The sequence below is a fragment of the Asparagus officinalis genome, chromosome 7 (genome assembly GCF_001876935.1).
Source record: "Asparagus officinalis chromosome 7, Aspof.V1, whole genome shotgun sequence".
In the NCBI taxonomy this organism is placed as follows: domain Eukaryota; kingdom Viridiplantae; phylum Streptophyta; class Magnoliopsida; order Asparagales; family Asparagaceae; genus Asparagus; species Asparagus officinalis.
The window spans coordinates 93,153,650-93,165,475 of record NC_033800.1 but is presented as its reverse complement, the minus strand read 5'-3'; the positions used below and the strand labels follow the sequence as shown (position 1 = coordinate 93,165,475).

General features: G+C 37.8%; 1 protein-coding gene across 1 annotated transcript; it reads left to right on the top strand.

Annotated features, from left to right (window-relative positions):
• LOC109849156 (PI-PLC X domain-containing protein At5g67130) lies at positions 220-11,006 on the top strand. The gene is made up of 8 exons (XM_020418971.1): positions 220-372; positions 490-612; positions 1,260-1,397; positions 1,497-1,595; positions 9,538-9,841; positions 9,996-10,219; positions 10,392-10,478; positions 10,760-11,006. Exons 1-8 carry the CDS (start codon positions 298-300, stop codon positions 10,793-10,795), a joined length of 1,086 nt encoding a protein of 361 aa, XP_020274560.1. The 5' UTR covers positions 220-297; the 3' UTR covers positions 10,796-11,006.

Here is an 11,826-nt window from a genome sequence, read left to right as displayed (position 1 = left end):
ACAATATTCTCACTTTGCACACGAGAAGAAGCATCGAATATAGCATTGGATTTTGCTGTATTCATAAATATACAGACGAAGACCAAAATGGAAGGAACCTCAAAAATCATCCAATTTGTCAAGAAACACCCTCTGCAATTATGGAAACACACCCCTAGCTCTTACCTGTCCCTTGACTATTTCCCTTTTCTCGTCCTCTTTCTCTTCTCTCTATATCTTTCTCTCTCTTTCCTTCTCTTTTCATTTCAAAAGGTATATTTTCCTACATTAATTTTCAATTTCTTTACTTTTCTCTAAATGGGTATTCCCAGAATCACTTCTCTATTGATTTTACTCGGCTTTGTAACCGCCTGTTCCAATGGAACATGCAAGGTCAGGAAAGCTCTGTACTTGTTCTTTTCCTTGAAATTCGTTTTCACTATCAGAAACAGAATTTTATGGAAACTTTGTCTGTTTAAGCACAATTTGGTTTTATTGTGGTTTTATTAGCTTCTTGATGGATGTTCATCTGATGGAGATTGTGAGTCTGGATTGTTCTGTTCTTCATGCTTGCAAGGGTTCTCTGGGTCGAGATGCATTCGGTCTACAACCACTGATCAATTCAACCTGGTGGTAAAATTCTATCCATCTCTTGCTCATTCTTTATCTCAATTTGTGGGTCTTTTTCTTCAAAATTTTGAGAGCTTAATGCATATGGTAATAAATAGTAAAGGATGCTTCTGTTATTTGAAATTTCAGTCATTTCTGCTTTACTACTAATTATGGTTATATAGTATACAGGAGGTGGACTACTTCTCAAAAAAGAAATGCCCAACTTAAAGAAACATGGGGCAAAGATCTCTTACTATCTAGCACAGAGTTTATCAAATTTTAGCGCTTCTGAACACTTTTTTATTTGTTAAATCCAATTGATTATGATAGATTTTTACTCAAGAAGAAGTACGACCGTTAGATCTCAGAGCACATCAGGATTATTAGAAGAATACACGGACATATTCAGTTACTAATTTAGCAAATAAATGTTTCAAGTATTTCTATAGTTGTTTTTTCTGTAATCCTTCAGCTAAGACATATACAAACCCAATGTTTTCTCGATCAGTCTTCAAGGAAATTTTGTCCCCTTAGGAGCATGTGTAAATTAAAAAAAACATATTTACTACATTATCTTTTTAGTAGCATTCCGCTAAAAAATTTATACGATTTAATGAAACTTTCCACTTGATGCTAGCTGACAAATGTGACTTCTTCTTTTGCTCCAGAATAACTCATTGCCTTTCAACAAATATGCATATCTTACTACCCATAATTCTTTTGCTATCGAGGGTGAGCCATCACATACTGGAATCCCACGAGTAACCTTCTACAACCAAGAGGACACTGTTACTCAGCAGTTAAATGTAAATAATCCTAAACTTATATATTTTAGTTCCTAGTTTACTTCTGAAACTGTAGATTATGGTTATATTGGATCATGTAGTTAACTTCCTTTTTTATAGAATGGAGCCCGAGCGCTTATGTTAGACACCTATGACTTTGATGGTGATGTGTGGTTGTGCCATTCAAGTGGAGGGAAATGTCATGATGTAACTGCATTTGTAAGTATATTTTCCGTGCGTATCAAAAATTTTCATGCATCATTGTGGACATCAAATTTACTACTTGAACCCTATGCATAAAGTATAACTGTAACTGAAGAAAATTATTACTTGGTTAGTATCCTAAGCCTTGAGAAGCGGCAAGAGCGAGGATGAATTAGTCATGAGGCTTATGTGTTCGGGATTCGAAACAATCGAATCGAATATGTACCCTTCCGGATCTTGTGTTTGAGAGTTGAGCAAGAAAGAAATTCACCACAAATCAAAGATAAAAACTTACAAGAAATAAGAACAATAAAGAACACACCAGATTTAACGAGGTTCGGCAACGTGCCAACGTCCTCGGGAGCCACACCACACAATTCTTTGATTAATTAAAGAATATTACAATGCTCGTAATTGGCCTCTCTCTCTTTCTAAGATTTCTGATCTCAAAGAGCCCTCAAAACCCTCTTTCTTTCGTTTTCTTTTTCTCTTCTAAACCCTAGAAGGACGTGTTTCTATTTATATCAAAACACAATCCCAAACAAATTAGAATTCTAAAACGAGTCTGTCACACCCGGGTGTGACGCGCACCACACCTATGACAAATATGACAGATTCTGTCACACCAATGTATGGCAGACACCACACCCATGGCACATAGGGCAGATTCTGCCACACCCTGCCACATGGGTGTGGCAGGCACCCTGCCACCCCCTGCCACATGGGTGTGGCAGACACCACACCAGGGTGTGGTGGAGTCTGTCTTACTTATTTTTTACGTGTTTGTTGATTTTGATTCTAGGTTTGGATCTTCACTCTTAAGACCAACAATCTCCCACATGGAGACTAAACCACCATCAATGAGCTCGCCCGAACTCCGCCTTCTTCGTAAGCATCTTCTCCTACTTGGAAAAATCCATTCTTCAATCATCATCAACCTGACGATCCCGACGATTCTCCTAGTGTGGGTCCGCCTTCATCTCTTACGCATGAAGACCAACTGAAGCTACGCACAACTCCAGTTTGTCAATGGTTATTGTTTTCGTCAACATATTTGTAAGATTTTGACTCCCCAAAATCTTCTCTAAATGTAACTTCTTGTCCTCGATGTGCTTCGTTCTGGCATGATAAACTAGATTCTTGGCAAGGTGTATAGTGCTCTGGCTATCACAATAAAGAACTCCTCTCCCTTGCTTCAGATCCAACTCTTTCAAACATCCAGCCAACTAAATCATCTCCTTGCTTGCTTCAGTCACCACGACATACTAAGCCTCGATTGCAGATAAAGTTACAATCTTCTGCAGACGTGAGACCCAACTCACTGCTTTCGATGTCAAAGTATAAACATACTTTGTGGTGCTATGCCTTGTATCATGATCACCGACGAAGTCCGCATCCACGTATCTCTGCAGCACCAACTTCTTCCTCCTGAAACATAGTGGCTTGTTCGTTGTCCCTTTCAGGTACCGTAATATCCACTTCACGGCCTCCTAATGTTGCTTCTCTGGATTGCTTGTAACCCTGCTCACAACTTCTACTACATGGGTAATATCCGGCCTCGTGCAAACCATCGCGTACATGAGACTCCTAATGGCCAAAGAATATGGCACCCTGCTCATATGCTCTCTTTCTGCATTTGTTTTTTAGTCGATTGCTCCTTAGATAACTTGAAATGGCTTCCAAGAGGTGTGCTAACAACCTTAGCATTCTGTATATTAAACCTCTAAAGTACCTTCCCAATATATTCAGCTTGGCTCGACCTTAATGTCCGTTCAGCTTCATCCGTACTGATTCCCATCCCTAGAATCTACTTCGCTGTACTCAGATCCTTCATTGCAAACTCATTTGCTAGCTGCTTCTGCAACTTGTTTATTTCCTCTAAACACGCTCCTAATACTAACATGTCATCAACATATAATAACAATATAATAAAGCTGGACTCGAACCTCTTGAAATAACAATAATAATCTGAATTACATCTTTTGTAGCCATTATTCTGCATAAAGTTATCAAACTTCTTGTACCACTGTCTCGGAGCCTGTTTCAAATCATATAAGCACTTCTTGAGCTTGCACACCATCTCTTCATTTCCTTCTTCAATGAAGCCAACAAGCTGCTTCATGTAGATTTCTTCATCGAAGTCACCATGAAGAAAGACAGTCTTCACATCTAACTTCTCAAGGAAGAGGTCTTCTGCAGCTACCAAGCTCAACACCACTCTGATGGTTGTGAGCTTTACAACAGGGAAAAATATCTCTGTGTAGTCCACTCCTTCCCGCTGCTGGAACCCATTTACAACTAATTTGTCTTTGTACCTCTTACTTCTATCACTCTCTTGCTTGACTTGGTAAACCCATTTATTATGAAAGTCTTTCTTTTGTGCAGGTAGCCGGGCTAATTCCCATGTCTCGTTAGTGAGTAGGGAATCCATCTCCTCCTGCATCGCATGATACCACTGTTAAGATTACTCACTTGCATAGCCTCCTTATAGCACTCCGGTTCACCGCTATCTATTAATAATAAGTAATTAAGAGATAAAAGATATGTAGGATTCGGTTTGGGTACCATGGATGACCTCCTATGCTTCATGCCCTGGGTAGTGGCTTCTACACCTAGAGCCTCCTCCAATCTTCGGTCAGAACAAACATCATCACTCCTATCTGGAAGTTCCTCCAAATCTATGTACACGGATCCACCTGCATCCGAAGTACTGCTCCCACTGCTTTGGTTATTCTTGGCAATTTCTCTATCATTGTACATCACATCCTCATTGAATATGACGTATTAGCTCCTGATGATCTTTCTGTTATTCTTGGCAATTTCTCTATCATTGTACATTCAATATCGTACCCAATGAATGTACACTTTTATGACTTAGCTTCTAGCTTATCCCTGACATGATCACTGATGTGAACATAAGCCACGTAGCCAAATACCCGTAAGTGTGACAGATTGACCTTGTTACCACTCCAAACCTCTTTTGGAATCCCAAAATCCAATGGAATTGATGGCTCATGATTAATAAGGTAAGTTATCGTATGCATCACATCCGCCTAAAATGTTTTAGGCAGACCTGCATGTAATCGCATGCTCCTGGCACGCTCTGTCAAGGTTTTGTTCATCCTCTCCGTAATACCGTTCTGTTACTGTGTCCCTAGAGTAGTCCTCTCTAAGCGAATTTCATTCATGGCACAGAACCTCTCAAACTCCTCCAGCTCGTATTCTCCACCATTATCTGATCTAAGACACTTCACCTTCAGATCTGTTTCCTTCTCCACCATGGCCTTCCACTTCTTGAAGACTCCGAACACCTCTAACTTGTGCTTCGGAAAGTAAACACACATCTTCCTCGAGTGATCGTCGATAATGGTGATATAGTATCTCGAACTGTTAAAAGAAGACACACTGGCTGGGCTCCATACATCTGTATAAATCAACTCTATCTTCTAAGCCTTAGGCGGCCTTCCACTCTTCTGGAAACTAACCCTCTTCTGCTTCCCAAAGATGTAGTCTTCACAAACCCCGACTTCCACGGAATCGATCCCGGTTAGCTTTCACTATAAATGTAGAATTTTCATTCCCTTCTCGCTCATGTGTCTCAACCTGTTGTGTCACAGAGACGTACTCTCTTTGCCAGCTGCAATTGTGAGGGCGTCACTCGCATATGAGGTGAGGTAGAGTATTCTTGTTTTGTTGCCTCGGGCAACACCCATCGTACCGTTTGAGATCCTCTATGAATCCCCGGTGAATATCGAAACGTATCATTCTGCTCTAAGTTGTCCTACCGAAATAAGATTTCTCTTCAACTTCGGTACGTGTCTCATGTTCTTTATGTTCCACTTAGAGCCATTCATCTGAATCTGCATGTTACCCTTTCCAACAATATTATATGACTCATTATCCCCTAAATATACTTTTTCAAAGTCCCCTACTACATAATTCTGAAGAATCTACTTATTAGCAGTGGCATGGAAAGAGGCTCCTGAGTAGATGATCCAAGAATCTGAATCACTGTCCATAGCAAGGATCAAAGCATCCTGCACGATTTGAGCCTCCTGCTCACTAGCATCCTTCTTTGGACTTTTATAGACTGAAGACATATGGTCCTCCTAGGCGTAGTTCCAACACTTTTCTTTGATAGGTCTAATCTTCGAGTTTGACCTCTTTCTCGACTTTGACCGATTCCTGTTTTGGTTCCCTTTTTTTTTGCTTCTGCCTCTCTACTCGAAACTTAGAGTTAAACCTGAACCTTCTGATTCAGACGATTTTCTTCTAACCTCCTCGGATAGACTCAAGCTAACAACCTCACTCAGCTTCAACTTCTCCTTCCCCACTGAATTAGTGATTGCCGTCAGACAACCTACCCAACTATCCGATAACTGCGATAGAATCAATAGGGCTTGCACTTTATCATCAAATGTGATGTCCATGGAGATAAGTTGATCAACAATCATGTTGAACTCGCTGAGGTGTATCGTGAAGGACCGTCCTTCTGCCATCTTGAGGTTGAAAAGAGTTTTGATGAGATGCACCTTATTTGCTACAGATCGTTGCTCGTACATCTTCACGAGCGCTTCCATAAGCCCTACCATCGTCTTCTCCTTTAATATGTTGTGTGCGACTGTCTTGACGAGCGACAACCAGATTTACCATAGAGTCTTCTTATCCAGTATCTCCCAATCATCGTCTGACTCCTCTTTCTTCTGTCCCTTATCCTTGCCTATCAACGGGCGATACTAGTCCTTCTGGTACAGATAGTCCTCCATCTGTGACTTCCAGTAGGCGAAGTCTGAACCGTCAAACTTCTTAATCTTAGATTTGATTTACTCTACCATGGCTCTCTTTCTCACAAATTTGTTTAACGAAGCTCTGATACTAGTTGTTGGGGATTCGAAACAATCAAATCGAATCCGTACCCTTCCGGATATTGTGTTTGAGAGTTGAACAAGAAAAAAATTCACCACAAATCAAAAATAAAAACTTTCAAGAAATAAGAACAAGAAAGAACACACCAAATTTAAGAGGTTTGGCAATGTACCTACATCCTCGGGAGCCACACCACACAATTCTTCGATTAATTAAAGAAGAATACAATGCTCGCAATTGGCCTCTCTCTCTCTCTAAGATTTTTGATCTCAAAGAGCCCTCAAAACCCTCTTTTTTTGTATTCTTTTTCTCTTCTAAACCCTAGAAGGACGTGTTTCTATTTATATCAAAACACAATCTCAAACAGATTAGAATTTTAAAACGAGTCTGCTACACCCGGGTGTGGCGCGCACCACACCCATGATAAACAGGATAGATTCTGCCATACCAGGGTGTGCTAAACAACACACCCATAGTACACAGGGCAGATTCTGCCACGCTCTGCCACATGGGTGTGGCAGACACCACACCAGGATGTGGTGGAGTCTGTCTTGCTTATTTTTCACGTGTTTGTTGATTTTGATTCTAGGTTTGGATCTCCACTATCAAGACCAACATTATGAAGACTTCCTTTCGTGATATTTCATTTCAGGGAAAAAAGGAATTGGTACAAACAAGATGAACTTTTCACTACAAGCTAAAAATACCCTAGTAAATATGATATTAATACCAAATAAAAAATGCACAAATAAAAACTTATTCAACTAGTATCCTAGTAAATATGATATATAATAAGAAATATGCAAGGACATGCAATTAAACAATAGACGAAATAAACATGAACACAAGAATGAGAGAGATAATGCACAAATAACAAACACAAACACAAGGCAAATGATCACGAAGTTCGGTCGACCCATGACCTACGTCTTCGCTCCTTACCCTCGAGGAGAATCTCCACTATCTCAAAAATACTACACAATCGGTTTTCAACGTTCACCGATAACGTTTATAATCTCACACAATTGTCAATACACAATACACTTCTCTAAGTGTTGGCCTAGCCCGTGTCACCTTCCTCAAGTGCTTGGAATTACTACCTCTTACTAGGATTTACAACCAACGCCACTCCTCTTGGAATTGACCCCGTCTCTCACCAACCACTTCTCTAAGTGTCATTGTGTATTAAAATGTGTTCTCCAAACAATAAGGCTCAAATACAAAGGATTTGTTCTGTAACAAGAATGAGAACGAAATTAAGCTCACTCTCAATGAATCACTCATCACGACCTAAATCATACTTAATGTGAAATACTAAAAGCTCAAGGGGTGTGTGTGTAAATAATGAGAATATTAAAAATTAAACTCAACTTAATCTAGCAAATATATATATGATAATCAAAATGAGAACAAGATAGATTAAAGAGTTAGAAAAACTTCTCTAAAATGGCACAAAGAGATATAGATGAGAATTGAGGTTGAACTCCTCAAAACCGAAATTGAAAGGTTCTTCACTTTGTGAAAACTTCTTTACATAAACAAACTAAACTTTTGATCTTTTAAACTTGGAAATAAACGGCCCAAAACACTAGCAAAAACCTTCTAAAAAACCTGAAAAAGAACCAAGGCAAGAGGGGTATATATGGCCCAAAAACCACAGCAGCCAAAACCAGCCGTTGGCTGGAAAATCCTGATCAGTCGACTGAGGACGTCATCGGTTGACCGATAAGGTGACCGTTGGCCTGAGTTGGCAGATTCTAAAATTTTACGTAGCTGAGTTTATAAAATCAATTAAAAATAACAAATCAGCTCCACAAATCGTAAAATTTTGAGAAAAGTTTCTATACATATAGATAAACATGTTAGAGAAGGAATTTATGAAATATCACTTCAAATGTGTGAGAAATCACTATTTGCAAATAGATATTCCAGATTTCGAAACTGTTGAACACTTGATTTTGTAAAATCAATTTAACATAGTAAATCAACTACAGAAATGATATAATTTAGGAAAATGTTTATAAACATATAATAGAACATGTTAGAAAAATAATTTCTCAAATTGCATTTCTCATTTATGAAATATTATTTATTTTGTAAACTGTTCAATAATACGAAATCGTCAAACACTTGGTTTTTGATGAAATTCTTTCAAACAAGCTTCAAAATTACTTTGAATTGATTTATAGACTTATAAAAAGATGTAAAATAGTATAACTAAGTCAATAATCCACAAACACGTTATTTTCTCAAAACGATAAACACGTTATTTTCTCAAAATGATGAATAATGCGATAGATACGAAACATATGTGCAAGAATACAAATATATGTATTTGTTTCATATTTATATGGCTAAAACTCATCTTTTAGTGCAAGAATACAAATATATGTATTTGTTTCATATTTATATGGCTAAAACTCATCTTTTAAAATATTTGTATGGCTAAACATAATTTATATGGCTAAAACTCATCTTTTAAAATATTTGTATGGCTAAACATATCTTTTTGCAAAGTGAAACGACCAATGAAAGCCATATAACAAAACAATGTGTATGTGTATATATTTGAGCATTAAGCATGACATATAAAGTAAACACCTAAACTAAAAATATACCCAAGCTAATGATCTCTCATTGAAGCTCGATCTTGGTAGCGGGAATAAAGTTTGATGATGTGTTGACTTAAATGCATAGCTTCATTCCTATTTCCTCCAACCTCCAAAAGGATGTGATCGTGTAGATGCAAGTCCAACCAACCTTCGACCAGAGGATATTTGTGTAGATTACCTAACAAAACAAATGCAAACACTCAACACACGATGTTAGGAATTATTTGTTAATCATCAAAACTAGATTAGACAATAGTCTCATAAACATGAAACCTAACACAAACTAGCAAAACTATATGCATTGTTCATTATTTCTTTGTCATTTAGTCCTACTTTTCAAATTTTCACATAAATCCATTTACTCTATATCTCTTAATTTAGTCACTGAAAAATTAGAGACAGATAAAATCACGTATTTCAATTACTGTATTAATTGGGACATCAGATCGGTGCTCATATCTTGTGATCCATAATATCAGGAGCCGGCGATTGATACGTTGAAGGAAATTGAAGCCTTTCTATCGCTAAATCCATCTGAAATTGTCACATTGATATTAGAAGATTATGTTCAGGCGCCAAATGGTTTGACAAATGTCTTTAATGCATCGGGGTTGTTGAAATACTGGTTTCCTCTCTCGAGTATGCCTCAAAATGGCCAGGATTGGCCATCGGTAAGTGATATGGTTGCTAAGAATCAACGCCTCGTTGTTTTCACATCTATCAGATCTAAACAATACACTGAAGGGATTGCCTACCAATGGAACTTCATGGTTGAAAACCAATGTAAGCAACTGGATAACGCTCTTCTTCAATAAAGAACTGTTATTCTGTCATTTTTTCCTTTCCAATTTTTTGTTGAGTACGTTATTTATACATACATATATACATATAACATACAGACTTATACAAGTTTTCTCATAACTCAATTTCCATTTAGATGGAGATGGTGGAATGAAAGGTGGGGAATGTTTTAACCGTGCTGAATCTGCCCCTCTTAACGACACTAGCAAACCACTAGTTTTGGTAAACTATTTCAATTCAGTGCCTGTAAAAGCCTTGACATGCAAGCATAACTCAGCAGAGCTCATAAACATGCTTCATACTTGTTTTGGTGCTGCCAGCAACCGTTGGGCTAATTTTGTGGCCGTTGATTTCTACAAGGTGTGCAATTTTTTTTTCCTATGATGCCATTAGGCAAAAACAACTAAGTTAAATTAATAGATCATCAATTAAATTAAATTCATAGTTGCATTAGATTTTGTAATTGCTACGGATGTTCACTAAATTTATAGGATATGTAGCAATTTTAAGATTAAATTTTTTCTATGTGCAGAGAAGCGAGGGAGGAGGAGCATTTCAAGCAACAGACATGCTTAATGGAAGACTGCTGTGTGGATGTGATGATGTTCATGTTTGCACGGTATGATCAATGTTGATAACTCTTATACGCTTGATGTGTCATGAGTTCTTATTATAACACCTCATTAATTAATCATGAGATCTTATATCACACGAGTATTTGACACACACATAAAATGCACATGTACCCAAATTTTTAGTATATCGGTTCCTCTGACATATAAGTTGTTAGGTGCCTTGGATATGGTCCAAATAGAATAATTATAAACAATAATTTGATGTTTATAGTGATGAAAGTGCAAAGGTCATATATACTTATATCCCCTTTCTCTACATATGCAGTCTGGTTCAACTTCCGGAGCATGCACTCCCCCATAGCAACAAGGGATTGACAACTCTGTAGTGCCAAATAAGAAGAATTGTGACGCGAGTAGTTTCCATACGCCCCAAATACAACTCAACAGATTGTTCGACAGCAAGTTATCAACTAAAATTTTAAGAAGAATTACTTTTACCATTTTAGTTGGTTTTATTTTTGTAGAAAATTGGCATGAAAATGTTACACCTATACAGTGACCATTTGTGTTTACCTAGAGTGCATATAAATCAATGAATCAAGTGAAGAACGGAGCTACTATCGGAGAGTTAGCCCGCATACAAAATAATGGTTGTTCATTATTATAACCAGCTCAAATGCAATTAGCAAAAAATGGTATTGTTAAAGATTGGTGCCATGCAACTTTTATAATTCTCCCGAGATGAAAGCATTAATCCATCATTATCTGCTAGAAGCACAACCCTAACACTCCTAGACCTCATGAGGAATCTAACTCTAAAAAAGAGAAAGCACCTCAACTAACTTAGTACAGTCACAAAGGTAAGCAAATAATAGAAATTATGGGTTATAATCTGGCGATGACTCAAGTACTAAATTAAAGTAACGATCATCAAACAGCCCCAAAGCCGTCTATACTAAAAGGGATGCTAGAGGACTACTAAAGTCAATTTAGATATTGGTTGAGGTACCTTGTTGCACCCCATGAGATCCTATTCATGAAAATCTTAGAGTATCCTCCCGTGCCCTGTCACTCATCTAATACTTTAGTACATGATTTGATGTCAGTATTGGTGATAACTTTAGAAACTTTTCTATCAATATCATCTCAACCTATCAGGTCAAGAAAGATGAAAAAACATCCCTCTAGGCTCAACAGAAAAGGAGTGACATGGCTTAAAATCTCTTCTGCATGAGTACATGGACTTGCATGGCTTTGACCCAAGATTGCCATGCATTGCGTTAGTATCATTTAGGGCTCTCAGCCGATCAAGCGACCTCAAAGGTGATTAAAGCTCAAATTAATGGGGTCAAGTGAGAGCAAAGTCAACAAACACATGTAATCATGGTTTGT

Excerpts from the sequence above, each read along its gene's own strand:
- LOC109849156 (XM_020418971.1), top strand. The coding sequence starts at position 298 with ATGGGTATTCCCAGAATCACTTCTCTATTGATTTTACTCGGCTTTGTA. Across the intron at positions 373-489 it reads GTTCCAATGGAACATGCAAG|CTTCTTGATGGATGTTCATC; the intron begins GTCAGGAAAGCT and ends TGGTTTTATTAG. Across the intron at positions 9,842-9,995 it reads CTTCATGGTTGAAAACCAAT|ATGGAGATGGTGGAATGAAA; the intron begins GTAAGCAACTGG and ends ATTTCCATTTAG.